This window comes from Ictidomys tridecemlineatus, chromosome 9, assembly GCF_052094955.1.
Source record: "Ictidomys tridecemlineatus isolate mIctTri1 chromosome 9, mIctTri1.hap1, whole genome shotgun sequence".
NCBI lineage: Eukaryota > Metazoa > Chordata > Mammalia > Rodentia > Sciuridae > Ictidomys > Ictidomys tridecemlineatus.
The window spans coordinates 9945252-9962191 of record NC_135485.1 but is presented as its reverse complement, the minus strand read 5'-3'; the positions used below and the strand labels follow the sequence as shown (position 1 = coordinate 9962191).

The window sequence follows — 16940 nt, the reverse complement described above, 5'->3', positions numbered from 1 at the left end:
AGGACAATTTGTTATGTAGCAATACACAACTAACCTGCCTCTCTTCACTCAAGTTGACATGATTTGCAAGATTTTCATCATTAAGATAAAGTGCAATGAGAACTGTTATATAAAGAAATGTAAGATACATTTTCATTATACAAATAGTTATAAAACAATGCTTTTTTTCAGGCACTATTAACAATTAGTTGACAGATGAGCTTAGTGCTTATTTTCCTATAAAAACTGGTAAAAGAAACATAAAAATTGATACGTAATATAAAATTTTTGTTTCCAAAAGTTACCTACCCTTAAGGGGATCATGCTCTGCTCTCATAATATCAATGAGGGAATTTTCCAAAGAGTGCATATTTAAACTGTCATACATTCTACTTCGATCCTAGAAGAGAAGAAAAAAAAATAGACTTACTATGTATGCAATTTTTTCAAATAACTCTTAAAAATACTATGTAAATTCTCTTATATATAATACGACATCTGAATATTATTACTAAGCAACTGTATCTCAAGAAAATATCAATAACTAAGAATATCAAGAACTACAATATCCCTTACTGAATGACAACTATTTTCAACTTATTAATCTCCAAAGTATCATATCAAAAATAATCTAATTATATTGGCAATATTAATGCAATACAGTAATTTCTTTTGTCATTCTCTATAAAGATTCTTAAAATACTATACACACAAAGAGCATTTTTAGTAGTTTAACTTCTAAACTTTTCTCACATCTAAGACGACAGACACTAGAACTTAGAAAATAAATATCTGAGAGAAAAGGATTTAATTCCATAATTGCACCGTACTTTAAACATCTATCAGACATTTTATATTATTTAAGACATCTGAATTTCATAATAAATGCATAAGCATTATATACATTAACAATCATAAGCATGAGATACTAATATCAGAACAAAGTCTAATGTTTAGAATATTCAAATTGTGCCCTCCATTGTGCTCCCTCCCATATTAGTCTCTCCGTGTGGCAATCCTACCTTTCCCAACTACCTTGCAAAGGTGGCAATTCTGAAGATTAAAAGAACTTTCAGCTAAGTTTTCCACTTCACCAAATCTCAGAACAAAATTTTCTGCATTGTCAGAAGCCTTGTTTGCTAAATACCTTTTCCTTTTGCTTATTAGAAGGAATTTGATTTTTTTACCACCCATGAATTTATACTGTACGCCTGCTCAACATGTACTCAATGTCCATGAAAAAATATATTTCAGAAAATACCACAGCAAGTTGTAGCCCATGCCCTCCAAATAGCCTGGGAATCTTTTCCTAAAATATGTCAGTGCCATCCCCCACCCACTCCTGTGTGTGTGTGTGTGTGTGTGTGTGTGTGTGTGTGTGTGTGTGTGTGTGTAAATATGGAGGAGACATGATAGGCCATTTTAAATTCTCAACAAATGATTCCCACAGAAAACAGGGAAGAATCAAAAAATTAAGTTAGGGAAAAAGAAACCTCTTTTCTCCAGAAATCAAAGTTAGGTATTTCTCAACTTGGATCCATGCAGTTTGAGACTAGTACAGAATCTCTGGGATTATATTCAATGTACATACATGTGTGTATAATTTTTTTCTCAAGACAAGTTTTATACTTTTTCAAGGGGGTCTGCAATCCAGAGAAGATTCAGAACCAGCTGTTCAGAAGCAAAGAAAAACATAAAAAGCTTTCTTAAGAATATGTTCATTTATTTACTCTACTTTTATGTTTAAATTAAGGTTGTAAACTTTTTAAAACTAGGGGGCCAGAGTCAGTATTGTAGACTAAACAAGGCTCTGTGAAAGAATTAGAAAGGGAAAAAAGTAACACTGAATGATGACAAGAAAGTTGGACAGCAAGGGTTATTCCACTTTATCAATAGAGTGAATGAACTCTATCAGTCCCCATTACTGATTTTTACTGAAAGACCCCTAAGGAATAGCACTGGCAGTGTGACAGCTGTTCACTGGAACAGTGACCTTGTTGGTGAAACAGGTACACAGAATCAATGAGCTATAACATTGCTTCCCAAACTTGAATTATCTGGAAGGCTGTTTAACACAGTTTGCTAAGACACATCAATGGAGTGTGGATCAGTATATTTGGAGTAGCACCTGAGAATTTATATTTCTAACAAGTTTTCAGGTGTACCCATGCTGCTGGCTTATAGCTATAAATGAGAAAGAGTGCTGTACTCTCTTCTAAATTATTAAGCCTCTGGTTCTTGTAGAAAATAATCATGTCAGACTAGATGATACCTAAAAGTCTATTTTAAAAATTATAGAAAAGACTCAATCACAATAAATGAAATACAACTGGAATAGACAGGATTGCCTTTGGGCAAAAAATGACCTACAATTTTAGGAATATCTCCAAATATTTCCATCTTTTGTGCTTCTACTATACTTTAAGTTAATTCAACTTCTAAGTTAATTAAGTCTAGAGACATTCTAAATACAGAACACTGTTAGCTCTCAAATGTCTATTAAATAAATACTACTTTCTTTTACCATAAAAAAACTTTATAAAAATGTATAAGTAGATTTCTATGAGGGCAAAGATTATACTTTTTAAATTATAATCGTACAGGACTATGAAACTTCTTAGAATCCTTAATGGAATAGGTAGTCAGATGTTAACTGGCTTAGTTGAAACAAGTATCATATTAATGTAGCCTTGCCATCCAACCCAAATTTACAATTACCCACTGGAAGATTAAGTGCTATTAATATATTTGATGTTTTAAGATATATTTAAAATAGTTATAAAATATAAACTATCGTGATAAAAAATGTTAATATAATTAAGGAAAAACACATTGAATGATGTATCATATAGATTCTAAGAGAACATTATAAATACTTTAAAATATCATATATTCGACTTACTCTAAATTTTTGGAAAGAAAATGTACTGTAGAGTTCAAAGCTATCTTTTCAGGTTGAAAATTTTGAACAAATTCAACTTATCCCCATTTTCAGTCAATCTATGACCTTAATTAATGGTGATTATTAATATCACCCAAACAATATTGATTTCTCTTTTTCTGTTTGAGAGTGGGAGGTGCCTCCTCCTTCTATTGCAAGGTGTGTGGTCTTAATCTAGAGCACAGTAAAATTACTGAAATAATTCCACATACATTGTCACTTGGACATTAACAAAATTTAAGGCAACAAAGTGAAAATGTTTAAGCAAACTATTTAATTAATATCAGTAACCACTATGTGATCAACTCTAATAGTTGTCATTAAAAAAGTTGATATATTAATAACTTTAGCTTGAAACATATCCAAACAAAATAGTGAAATGCCCACTTATTACATGATCCCTTATTTCCATTTTTATCTGAAGTCTTTGAATATGAACCAAATGCCCACTTTAAGAAAATAAACAGCAAAGCTGTTTTAAAATTATTAGCTTAGTTATACTTTACTAAGCACCAGCTACATCCCATATGATTTTTATAGCCTAGAGTAAGCAAATAAGTCATGGCATCTCAAAATCACCTTTTAAATTTAATGAAGTTTAGAGGTTCCTATGCAAAAGATAGAGAAAATCCCATTTAGTAAACTGAGGATTAAAATCTGACTTCTGGAAAACCAGGAAGAAATTTGGCTATAAAATAAATATGTTTAAAAATAAAATAAAATTTAAAAATAAATATATTATTCTAAAATAAAGCTATTAAAATATTTGTATTCATGCAAAGACCATTAGTTAAAATAAAAAGCTCTGATGTAGGTTTAAAGGAACCATGAATATACCAATACTTATATTTAATAATAAATATGGACAATTATAGCAATGGGACTTCCATTTATTATGATTATTTAAAAACTGCCAAAATACTTAATAAAAATAAAAATCTTCAAGGAAAAGTTCATACCCAACATATTTTAAAATATGCAAATTATCTGTCAAGGAATCAATTAAATGGAGTTTTAGAAACTGATTGTAAACTCAATCCTACAATAACAAACAGCAAAAATACTAGAACATACTGATGAAAAAGTACCTCTTGTAATCTAATAGTTATTTTATCATTTTTAATATTTTTATTTAGGTATTAGCCATAGCACTCATTGGACCATCAATGAATTCCTAGGCTGAAAAACACAGAAAAGAACTAAGTAATCCTGAGGTTGAAGATGATCCAAGAAAGAATTACAAATACTAAAATTAAGGCGGTCCAAGTATGACATTAGATTGGCATGACAAAGGAACTCAAACTTAATTCAAAGGGAACTTCTGATGTAATATTTTCTTTTGCTTTGATATATTCAAAACTCCATTATATAATTTCGAAAAAAAAAGTAGTCAAGTAGAAACTTTTCCTCTTGAAAATGAAGTATTCTCCCAAAGAAAAAGGAGATGAACATAGAAAAACCCTACATCTTTTTATCTACTGATATGACAGATATCTAAATATGCATTATTCTGTACAAGCAGAAAGATGAGCTATTATTATATTTTCAATATTTGTGTTTCTATATATTTTAATTCGAAAAACAAAGTTGTGCTAATGCTTTCCCCAATTTTAAGTATACATTTATTATACATTCCTAATTACACAATGCTAGTGAACCATACAGAATTAGTGGTAGATGACCTCCTACACTGTTTTACCACACCATGTAGCATGCAATCTCATAAACTCTCATCATTTTCAGTTGTTCCACACATAACAGTTATTCATCCAACTAGGCTCTTATTTTCTCAAAGGCAAGAATAGTTATTTTTCCTCCATCTATCCCAAGTGTAATTAAGACACTAGTACAAGCACAATGAACATAATATTTCTTGAACCAACTTTATTTACTCTGAACCTCACTCAATAAAGTGAATTTCAATAATGTACTGTGGTAGTCACTCTAAAAAATAAAACTATTTTTTGAAAATTTTAAAAGGCCAAACTCTACTGAACTTATTCTAGTACCAACAAGGATTAAAAAAATTAGTAAAACAAATGTACAATCAATCAAAATACATTCTGCTCTCATATATACCTAATTAGAATAAATAAATTTTAAAAAAAGAAACAACCCAACTTTGGATATTAGAAAGAAATAATTTTAAAAGAATGCTGAACATAATGGAAAGTGTTTTAATATAATAGTAAGTGGAAAACTAGATTTACTAATGTGTGTCAACACATAAAACTGCTAAATCACATAAAAAGCACAAAGGAAATTAAAAATATTGATATTAAAAATTAGTAAAACAAGTAAGAAAATATTGCAAGTACAATAAAAGATTAAACACAGGATAAGAAACATTAAAAAGCAAGCATCCACTACCCAAGCACATATATAAGAGCCCATTCTCTTTCATAGTCAATCAATATGTGAGTATGAACACCTGTGCCCTAATTACAACTTTATTTTTAATTAATTTTTTAATTTATATATGACAACAGGATGCATTACAATTCTTATTACACATATAGAGCACAATTTTTCATATCTCTGGTTGTACACATAGTATATTCACACCAACTCGTGTCTTCATACGTGTATTTTGGATAATAATAACCATCACATTCCACCATCATTTCTAACCTCATGCTCTCTCCCTTCCCTTCCCACCCCTCTGCCCTATCTAGAGCTCAGTGGTTCCTTTGACAGAGAATCTACAACCAAATTACAACTTAAAGAATGCTTTCTTAGATGAAATACTAAACTTAGTGTGCAGTTACATACCGATTTTCATAAAGGTGAACAAAGAGTCACATAATTTATTTTTCTGAGAAAAAACTCCGAATTGTGACATCACAATATTATTATATCTTCAGTATTAAATATTGGTCAAAAATTCCAATCAATTCAAGTTAATTTATGTGACATAGAGGAAAAATGCAGAATTGATAATCTCCAGAGTTAAGAAACAGGCTAGGGAACAGGCCAACATGCCTTTATAGGCTTCATAGAATTACAATTGCAAGATAGTGCTTTGTTTACCATGATATGCCATATATAAACTTGTAAGTAATAAAAACCTCAGTTAAAAGGATATTTACTTTGTGGCTTAAAATATCCAAGTATTATTGAATAAATATAGTATAACATTAACTTCTACTTGGAAATTCCATTTTAAAATAATTTAGAAATGTGATTTATAATTCTAAATTATAATTTAGAAATGTGATTTCCTGTAAGAGTAACTATAGTTAAGAAATTCTTAGCCCAAAAAAATTCACAGAAATAAGTAGTAAACATTTTAAAATTAATGTGTGTAACTATTTACATTTGCTTTCTAAAAATTTTAAATCTGACGCTTTTTCATTAAAAAATCTTAAGACCAACCCACAAAATTTTACTTACTAATAAATAAAATCAACTTATGAAACTTTTTTTTTCATTTATTGAATTTAATATGTTAAGATCTTGATGGTAAGTAAGGTCTGAAGTGTTCAACTACAAGAATTAAGACTTAAGTTCTATATTTTAATATATTCACTTTATCAGGTTAAGTATGAAGAAATTAAAAGTTGTTTTATAATAATGTACTTTTAACAAAAAACGTTATATTAAAACATATATGACAAGAAGTCATAAATGAAAATACTCTCCCCAGATATTTAAGTGATAAAACATATTCTATGATTTTAATTTTGAAAAACAAATAAAAACCACTCAATATTTTAAAATGCCAATTCCAGTTTGTAGCTGCAGCAGTTTTTTTCCTAAATATTTTTTTTTGTTGTAGACACAATACCTTTATTTTATTTATTTATTTTTATGTGGTGCTGAGGATCGAACTCAGCGCCTCACACATGCTAAGCAAATGCTCTACCAACTGAGCTACAGCCCCAGTCCATGCAGAAGTATTTTTAAGAACCTCAACTTCAAATACCTCAACCTTTTATGGAAAGATGGAAACACAGAACAAATTAAGTATAAAACGGACCCTTAGAGTACTGAAATGAGACAACATTGCTTTTAAGACTCACAGAAAGGTCATATGCTACCACCGATGCCATAGACAAATGCCTTAGACTCTTCCCAGCAAGAACCTAAGACTCTCATTCTAAAAATAAAGGCCAGGGTTTGGGGTGAGGAAGCAAGGAGAAAAAGAAATGGCAAAACAGATCAAAGAATGTATAAGAGCTGGCTGAAAAGGCTTCATATGGCCTAGTTCAAGGTCCTCCTTTTATAGATAAGGCATCTATGACCTAGAGACATGAAAACCCATAAACTGTTATATTTAATGTCGTAACGATTTTGAGGAAGAGGAAGACAACCCATGTTTCAGACCTCCTTTCCTTCCAGTTGAGTTTAATTTTCACTATCTTCTTTTTTTTCCACGGTCTTCAGCTTCATCATATCACATTTCTGAGTCCATGTGGAATACTAATATCTCTGCAGTTTGCCAAAAGAATATATATATGTAATACTAAATTCCTGTCTCCTAAAATGAACTTACCTAAAGCCCCAGGTTATAAAACTGGTAAAAGCAGAGTGGCTTAGACTGAAGTCTAAGTGGAGGGACACAGCCTTTGTCCTGTGCCAGTCCCAGAGTCCAGTTTAAAGAATATCCTTTTGTTATCACCTCTATCTACTGTCTAGGTCCATTCCATCAAAGAAAACCATTCCAATAAACTAATTTCTCAACCTTTGCTTCTGCCTGCAAGGACCCTTTCTACCATATGCACATTCTATTGCTTCTGCACATACACTTGGAATAATTGTGTCTATTCCTAAGAATATTTCCAAAGTAATATTTTTAATTTTCCTAATATACCATCGCATAAGCATTTAGTATTCCATTTGAACAATAGAAAAGTGCTACCATAAAAATGTCACTAATATAGATTAGCTAGGCCAGAGTGAAGAAGAAATAGGAATAGATGGATAGCTAATATTAATGAGTAAATTAATTGTAAATTTCATCAGATAACTATTTCGGAGCACAGATCTTACAGAACAACTTTTATATATAGGCAGGACCTGTTTAAATAACTGCTAATGTTTGATTATTGAAGTTAGTGCTAATCCTTAGATTAAAATGCTATTTACAAATATATTATTAATCTGCTTATACAGACCTTACTCAAAGTCATCTCTTGATAAATTAACTAAGGAAAAGCCTTAGCTAAGGATAAAATAGCTCCATTCACTTAACTCACATAATGTCATGTCTAAGCTCAATCAAACTTGGGCTCTGTGAAAAAGAATCCTCATATGTAAGGAGGGAGCTTTCTATGTCTTGTAATAATCCTCATCACCTGCTACCCAGTATACATACAAATTCACTCTGCAGGAGGAAAGACAGCATTCTGTAACCACTTGACGGATATGAGAACAGTAATAAAATTTAGAATAAATAACTATACCATAAAGTTTATTTTATGAAAGTAAAAACCTGAATTAAGACAGGGCCTTTTCAGAAATATATCTCAATAATATATTTCAAATATGAAATCTCTATATCAGGTTTCAGAACAAAAATTTACTGGAAAGTTTTGTAAAACATAAAATAGAAAGCTGGATGTTAAGTAAATATGAGATTTTGTACCTAGCTGCAAATAATTCTGAAAGGACATAAAATCTGTTTAGTTTGACTGATGTTTAAAGTCAGGTGCTCTTGAGTATATAATTAACTTCTTTCATTCAGAAACAAATTTTATTACGCCTTAGAAATATAAAATGATTACAAATCTTTTATATATAAAGATGAATATTCTATATTAAATAGTAAATCAAGGTGATCTTTAAAAGTAAATTGCTTTAATGCCCTGTAACATATGCTTAAATAGGCATATCTGAAAAGTAATGATAAATCCTACTCATAATATAAATACTAAACTCGACTCAAAATCCTGAAAAATATACACTGTGCAGCCTACCTGGTCTATTCTGGATGTTCCGGCTGCAGTGCACCAACTATCTTGGAGTGAATCTGAGCCCCAAGCTGGCAACTGCAAACTAGATCTCACCTTCAATAGCATAGAAGTTTTCATCAGAAATGAGCAATTTTCTTCCCCATATCCACCCCCTCCCCAAAAAAAAAGAAAAAAAAAAGAAACAAAAAACAATCAAAAGTTCTTTCTCTTAAATCTTTGTTCAATCCTCTAAAGATTTTAGGAAAAATAAAATCTTATTTAAAATAGCCATAATGAACTTCAACAAAATATTCAACAAAAAAATGATCAACAAAAAAATTTTAGCTTGGAAAAAAAAAACTGTTTATCACCATAACTATTAGGCCATACTTTGGAAAATGCAGTCACTGGACAAGTGAAGACAAATTTGAATTAGAAGTAATACTCTTGATATTATTTTGCCATAATTAAAGCTGTAGTCAATGTATTCTAATATCCAGACAGCTCATTATAGACAAATCTATGAATCACTACAGTTCCAGAACTTTTTAGGTTCACTATGTTATAGGAGAAACAAAATTTGATTACACAATAATAAATTTACTTATTTTAAAAGAACTGCCAATTAAAAGCTTCAATCAGTATTTAAGAAAAATGAGATTTTTCTACATTTTAAGCAGCTTATTTTCCATTGTGTGCTTAGAGAATGTTTTACATTCTCGATTTTCTCTATGTATCTCACCATCTAACTATATGCTTAAAAACTAGGACTTTATTTTTTTTCCATTTACTAATTTTACTATACATTACAACTGCTGGTGCCACCCAACTTCCTATTTTGAAAGATTAACATTAGAAATAATAAGACCAATTACATACCATTCTTACCTGTAAGGGTAAGAGTGTATTACTATTGTTGTCTGTTCTGAACACATTATCTTCAATCCAAGATTTTGGAGTCAGTGATGGAGTAGAGCGAGTAAATTTCGGTGGTGCTATGACATTACCAGAGAATGGTTTCTTCAATGGAGATATCTGATTCATGGTTCCTGGAATTCCCATGTTTCCAGTTCTACGATGATCTCTGCCATGCACTGCTCCCCAGGACATGCTTCCAGTGCCCCAGCCACTGCTCTGGTGGTTGCTCCAAGGCGATTGTTTCAGAAGAGGCTAGGGAAGATACATCTCTATTTAAATTAAAGGCTTTAAAAAGCTTGTAATTCAAGTTTAAATTTTAGACCTTAGCCAGGAATTTATGATCATAAAAAATTATATATAAAACTGAAAAATATAGTTTAAATAGCTTACAAAAAAGCAATAAATTTGAAATCTTACTATATAAAATCATACTTATTACACGGTGGGCAAGTTTTTGCCATTTTACCTATTATAAATATTTCAAAACAATTACTCAAATAGAACCATGAACTTATTTTTTTCCTTTTAGAGAACTGTATGCATGACAAAGATGAAGAAAAAATTTTTACTTTTAAATTAACTTTGAATTGAACTTTGAATATTCTTAAAGATAGAGCCTACATCTTAATCCTAAAGGAACCATATTCTGCTAGGTCTTTCTTAATTAAGTGGTCTTTCTTAATTAAAATATCCCAGTTATGAGTGAAATTTGAGCTTCCAAAACAAGGCATATTACTACAAAAGTAGTAATGATAAAGTTTAGAATTATTACACTGTTCTATGAGGATAGTGCAGTATAGAAAATGTGTGTTTTGTTGTTGTTTTGCATTGTGTACTCAATTTTTAAGGTATCTAGCTCCAGTTGTTGCAGTTTCTTTTAAAGTGTTATTTCACTTAAATATCCATAAATTGTTAAGCAATTATCTGATGTTACCCATAGGTGGATCCACTGAGATATGTTGCCATAAGCAATGATAGACTTTAATTATTCTTAATAATCTTAATACAAGTCTCCATTAAGTTCATTCATTTTCAAGAGTAAATTATTCTAGTTTAGAACCTACGCCAAGAAAAGTTAAGTCATCAGATAGAAAATTCACTGCAAATCTAAAAGCAGTTTGTGCGTGTGTATGAGTTGCTAGCAATTCCACTATAAAAATAAGCTAATATTCTTACAATTTTGTGCTAACATTCAGCCAATGGAAATGTGGACCGTGCAGTTACTAAAAATCAGTAAATATGGTGGTACCCTTACTGCTTTTCTCACAAGACAATTTTAAACACCGCTGAACTACAGTACCTTTAAAAATATCTTAAATGCTAATGTAATCATGAACATATACCACTCTCCCTCCACAGTTCAGAAAGGGGCTGTGGACAAATCACTCCATGTATGAGGCCTTCCTTTGCTTACTAAATGATTCAAAGTTCTCTTCAATGGTCTAAAATTCCACACGAAAGCTGTGTGACCTCTTACACTCCGTGGCGAGCCTGTGTTTTGGTCTAAGAGCAGATTACAGTTAAGTATGGATCACGGTGTAAGTTCTGCTAGTGTTCCACACCACGACCTTAAGAACACAATTACACATGGCTGTGGCAACCTTTCAGTTAAAAAATGAAGAACCTGAGGCACAAAAGATAGCTGCTCAAAATTAGGTAAATCATGGAAAAGTATAATATTCCGAAATTCCATATTTTCAATCCCAAAGGCCACATTCTTTCTTTTCGAGGAACCAGAGATTCAACAAGAACTGTGAACTGTTAACTGTTACTTGGGTCAATTTAGATAAACTGTCAACTGTTACTTTGGTTAATGTAGATAGTATTCACCCTTGAAAACTTTGGCAATGAAGAAAGTTAGGTCGGCGCCGCTTAAGGTCACGCTCTGCTTCTGTCAGTCCCTGACCGCGAAACCGACTGGGAGGACGGTAACAAACGCTGCCCAGACTCAAAGCCGAACCGCTCCTCCGTGACGCGGCACCCGGCGCCGCCCGGCAGTGCTGCGGGGACCACGGCGGGGCGTGCGGTCGGGGTCGCCACGCGGAGCGCGGTCCCCGCGGCGCCTTGGCGGGCGCACCCGGCTGCTCCGCAGGCTGCCCGCCCGAGCCCGCAACCCGCCGCCAGGAAGGGCAGTCGGCCCCGCGTTCGCCGACGGCCGGGAGCCGGGAGGCGCGCCCGGTGCGGGGCACCTCCTCCGCCCGCCGCCATCCCTCCCGGGCCCTGGCCCCGCCGCCCGGGCGTTCGAGGGGGCGTCCGCCGGCCGCCGCCCCGGCGCGAACCCGGCCGGCAGCCCGCCGCCGCCCGCGGGCGCTGTCACCGCGGCGCGGCCTCCCCCCATTCCCGTTCCCGCTCGGCGACCGAGCGGCCTCTCCGCCGCCGCCCGCCGTACCTGGTGGTGGTTGTACGAGTTCCTCTGCTGCAGGAAGGCGGCAGCCGCCGCCTGGTGCTGCTGCTGGAGCTGCGGGCTGACGGGCGACCTCCGGCTCTGCGGCTGCTGCGGCGCCGCGGGCGGCGGGGGCTGCTGCTGAGGTAAATTCATGGCGGGCGGCGGCGGGGGCACGGCGGTCGCCGAGAAGGGGCCGCCGAAACCGCCGCCGCCGCCGCCGCCGCTCGCCGGCACGCTGAGCCCCGCGCAGCCGTGCGGCGACACGGGCGAGAAGCTTGGGAAGAAGGCCGGGTTCATGGACGACGGGAGCCCGGGGTAGAAGCCGTTCTCCGAGTCGGGGCTGGGCGGCGGCATGGCGCTGAGCGAGCCGCCGCCGCCGCCTCCCGGGGTGGTGGCCGAGGAGCCGGGCGCCTGCGGCTGCTGCTGGGGCGGCTGCTGGGGCGGCGGCGGCGGCGGCGGCTGGGGCGCCGGAGGCTGCTGGGGCTGGGGCGGTGGCGACGCGGTCTGCACCGACCAGGGGGTGCCGAAGCCGGGCAGCGGCGGCGGCGACGCGGAGCCGCCTCCCCCTCCGCCACCGGGGGGCCCCCCGCCCCCGCCGCCGCCCGGGTGCGGAAGGTCCGGGCTCTGCAGGCTGCTGAAGGCGCCCGCGCCGAGCGCCCCGCCGGGCAGGAGGTTACTGGGACTGTTGAGCAGAGGGTGGTTGGGAGACTCCATGGAGCCCGGCGCGGGGTTCACCGGCGGCGTCGAGGAGGCCAAGCCCGCATTGGGGGGCTCGGCGGCGCTGCCCTCGCCCGCGGCCGGGGTCTTGCGAGGGCTGCCCGCGCCTCCGTGGCGGCGCCGCTGGGCTGAGGGCGGCGAGGGCTGGAGCTGCGGGAGCGGGGGCAGGTCGGCCGGGCGCTGCCGCGGAGTGAAGTCCTGCGGCGGGAGGTGCTGCGGATGCGGGAGGCTGAACTGCTGTGGCTGCTGCGGCTGCTGGCGCTGGGCGAGCTTCGCCGGCTGGAGGAGCGTGCCGGGCGGCGGCGGCGGGCTGAACTGGCCCGGGCAGTGGAGCGGCGGCGGCTTCGAGTCCGGAGGGTGGGGATGGTGGGGAGGGCTGAACTCTTTCCTCTTCTGGCTGCTCAGCTGCTGCTGCTGCCGCTTACTGAAGTCCTGCGGGGAGGAGGTGCGGCAGCAGCAGCAGGAGGAGGCGGAGGAGGAGGAGGGGTGGTGCAGACTCGGTTTGAAGTCCTGGGAGGGGAGGAGGTGGGTCACACCCGCGTTCGTGCCGCCGCCGGGGTGGTGGTTGGGGAGTTTCTCCGCGGCCGCCGCCCCCGAGAGTGGCCGCGCCGGCTGCTGTGTCAGCCCCAGTAGCAGCTCATCCTGCATGGTCTGCTGATGCGCCAGGAACGGGGAGGAAGAGGAAGCGGCGGCGGCCGAGCTGCCCGCGCCGCCGCCTAGGGGGCTGGAGAAGGGGGAGGCGGCCTCGGAGAAGCCGGTGACAGGCAACGGCGGCGGCGAGAGCGGGCCAAAGGGTGTGGCGGAGGGCAGCGGGGAGGTGGCCGCTGCAGGACCCGCGGCGTGGGGACGGTACGCCCCGCCGCCAAACGAGGACCCCGGGCTGCTGCTGCGGAGCGGGATGGTCTGCAACACCCCAAACCCGAAGTCCCTCATCTATCAGGCGGGCGACAGCGGGAGGAGACGCGCCCCGTCCCCTGCCCTGCCTAGGAAGCCGCCGGCGGTGGGGCGGCGCGGCCGTGGTGGAAGGAGGGGAGTCAGTGAGAGAGGGATACTGTGACTGAGCCGGGGCTCCGACTTGGGCCCCGCCGCCCCTCGCGGCGGTCACCGCCGCCTCCCGAGACCCGCTCGGGCGCCGCCGCCGCCGCCGCCCTCTCTGCTTAAGAACCCCGGAACGTGCGTCAGCGCCACCTCACAATCGCGCCGCCCCCCGCGGTGCGTCCCGGCACGCGCGGGCGCGAGGCCGCCGCGCCCCCGCCGCCCCGCCCCCGCCCCGCCCATCATTAACATGCGGCTCGGCTAGCCGGCGCGCGCTCGCGCTCCCGGGAGGGCGAGCGGCGCGGGAGCGAGCGGCGCGACCCCTCGCTCAGCGGAAGAAGCAGAGGCCGGTTGGGGCGGAGGCGGCCGGCCAACAGGGGTCTCGAGTACTGGGCGCGCGCTGGCATGCGAGCACGCGCGGGCGGCCTGGACGGTTCCTGGGCAACCGCCCCTCCTGGCGCGGGGTCCGCGCAAAGCCCATCAAGGTCTCACGCTCCTCCTCCCCGCGCGGCCCTGCCTTCTTCCTGTCACCCTCGTCCAACCCTTGGTCACGTGAGGACCGGCTTTTCTAGGAGAGGCCTGCGGGCGGGGGAAACTGAGGCCGGGCGCCCGACCTGCGCGACCCCGCGTGGGAGCGGCGCCCGGTGCCCGCGCGCAACGCAGGCCGGCCCAGGCCAGGTCCGGTCGCAGATTCGCGGGTCCGAACTCTGCCCGCCGAAGGGCCGTCCAGCTGTGCGGCCGCCCCGCCGCCCCATGGCATCCCGCCTGGGAGCGGTCCGCGTCGCCCTAGAAAGCGCCTTCTGGGTTTGTTTCCATTTTTAGCCGGGCGTGTGGCGTGCTGTCACCGACCTTCCTGCAGCTGCGCGAAGGTGTTTTCTGCAGGCGAAACCTAAAGCGCTGGATCCCCGTTCTGTGCACCGAACATTTTCACTCCACTAACGAGAAACAGAGTCTCTGGACCCTGACACAGCTCCGTGTGGTTATTTGCACTCTTACAAGCTTGGAGCGGGTTATGAGGCGAGCTCCCATGGTAACCCTGGGCCCGCTCCAAGTCCTCCTGTTTCATAAAAGCATTCAGTGTGCTGTCATCGGGACCTTGGCGTGTGGGACTCCTCCCCAACACATCCATTCTGGCATTCCCGCCCCATCCCCCAGGGAGACTAATTTAAACATTTCCTAGGCTTTATTAATTTTCAAGGGAGAAAGATTTCTCACATCAGGTTAAGAAGGAGATTCTGACTCAGCAGCAGGCTTGTTGAGGCTTGCAAAATGGAAGGGGAGAGAGAGCTTTCCACCGCAGTGCTCTCTCAGGAGCACTGAAAGGATCGGATCCTGTGTATTTCCCTTCCTATGGAAACATTTTACATAGAGAAAAGTGGTTGAAGGTGTCCATAAAGAACGCAGTGATCCATACTACATAAGATATGCAGTTCATATTCCTGTTTCACAATTTTAACTTTTTTGTTGGAGCTTGGAAGTGAAAGTACAGAAAAATTCTAGAAATAGACCAATCTCAAAAGCTGTAGAAGATTGATTCGGACTACTTGATTTTGGTTTACAAGTAGACTGAGATTAAATATTTAATGTTGTAAATTAGCATACCCTTATTGATGTAGGCAGATTACAGTTCTATGAATCCTCATTCTCTACTAAATTTGATTTCCACTTCTGTTCAGCAATGCAAATATCTATAAATCAGAAAAATCAGTAAAAAGAAAAACATTGCAAGAAGATATGTTTCACATATAATCTGTATGATATCCTGTATAATGAACTAAGCTTCGTATTGTCTTTACAATAGGGAAAAAGTAACTTTTAAAAAAAATTGTAAATGGTTCATAAATTGATCAGGTAAAAAGAAAATTGGTTCCAGTTAATCTTAAATTCATTTTTAACAATTGGACAAAGTATAAACTGGAGAAGTATTTTTATTATTCTAAATTATAATATCTAGACAATAACCTGAGCCCATTAAAATTAAAAATATAAATGTCCATTTTTACAACAACTATTGGCATAATCCTAAATATTATTCATTGCTGAATTATACAGGGGAACACGAAGCACTTAGGGCAAGTAAAATCTTAAAAATTGATGCATTTTTTTCAAGTAATGTTGTATTTGATTGGAATCATTGCAGATAGAACAACAAATCTCAAAAGATGAGGACAACATAGACATAAATCTTAGTTCAATCACCTAAGTTAATGCAATGCAAAGAAGAGAGAGAATGTACATTTAAAAGCTAAATGGTGCATTTCTGTGCTATCGTTTGAACAAAACAAGATTTCTTAGTGCTCTGTTACTGGGTTTGTTTTAGGAAATTTAGAGCTATCCTAAATGGAAAAGGGCCATCAAAGTTGGTATTAAATAGTAAGGTCAAATTTCATGGTAAGTACACCAAATTCCTAATCCTAACTGCTATATACTGTGCTCATTAATACATTAAGAGAGTCTTGTGAGGACCCTATTTTTCATAAAGGGAAAAGTTACTTTCTGATATCTAAAGCTTTTAAGCCAGTGAGCCTGCTGTCTGAAATAATAAAAGAGAAAGGTTTGCTCTGGTGGGAGTGGGGTAGGGGGAGGGCAGCAAAAGGTTAGTCCGTGATAGGTCTGATCCTTGAGCAGGATCTGTCCTAAGACCTTATGAGTCTGTTAGGATTTTTTTGGTGAAAATATGTTAACTTTATGACTTAACTAAGGACCCTTAGTTTATCCCACAGCCCCTTATTCATTTATTCCCACTGTACTGGTCAAGCATTTTAAAAAAAAAACAACTTTTGCTTTTCACACAAATCCACACAGGCTCATATAACTGAAATAAAGCTTTTTTTTTTTTTTAAATGCAGTTCTTATCCTTTATACATGCAGTGGACTCCAGTTTTAAATTTCAGATTTACTAAGTTGACCTCAAATCACAAAGTTGATTTTAGGGATTGTGATTAGGTCATGAGCTGGAAGTAAAAATCACTGTCCTACAAAACCATCTCACACATTTTGCTCTATCTTGAAACCTCTTGTCACACCTCTCCTGTCCTCACTCTCAGCTGCTGACCTGGCTTTTTATTTC

At 40.1% G+C, this 16940-nt stretch overlaps 1 protein-coding gene across 10 annotated transcripts in view; it reads right to left on the bottom strand.

Moving 5' to 3' along the window:
- Positions 1-14847, bottom strand: part of Cpeb2 (cytoplasmic polyadenylation element binding protein 2) — a 71423-nt gene extending 56576 nt beyond the window's left edge. For 2 of the 10 annotated variants that reach the window (XM_078021049.1, XM_078021051.1), the window contains exons 1-4: positions 12122-13982; positions 9694-9984; positions 8839-8928; positions 289-379 (exon numbers count right to left, since the gene is read on the bottom strand). In XM_078021049.1, the coding sequence (XP_077877175.1) occupies positions 289-379; positions 8839-8928; positions 9694-9984; positions 12122-13768 (2119 nt within the window). In that variant the 5' untranslated portion in view covers positions 13769-13982. Of the gene's footprint in view, positions 1-288; positions 380-8838; positions 8929-9693; positions 9985-11562; positions 11701-12121; positions 13983-14719 lie in introns of those variants that run through there. The other 8 variants (XM_078021053.1, XM_078021055.1, XM_078021054.1 and 5 more) reach the window with 6 other exon arrangements.
- Positions 14848-16940: the final 2093 nt, after the last annotated feature.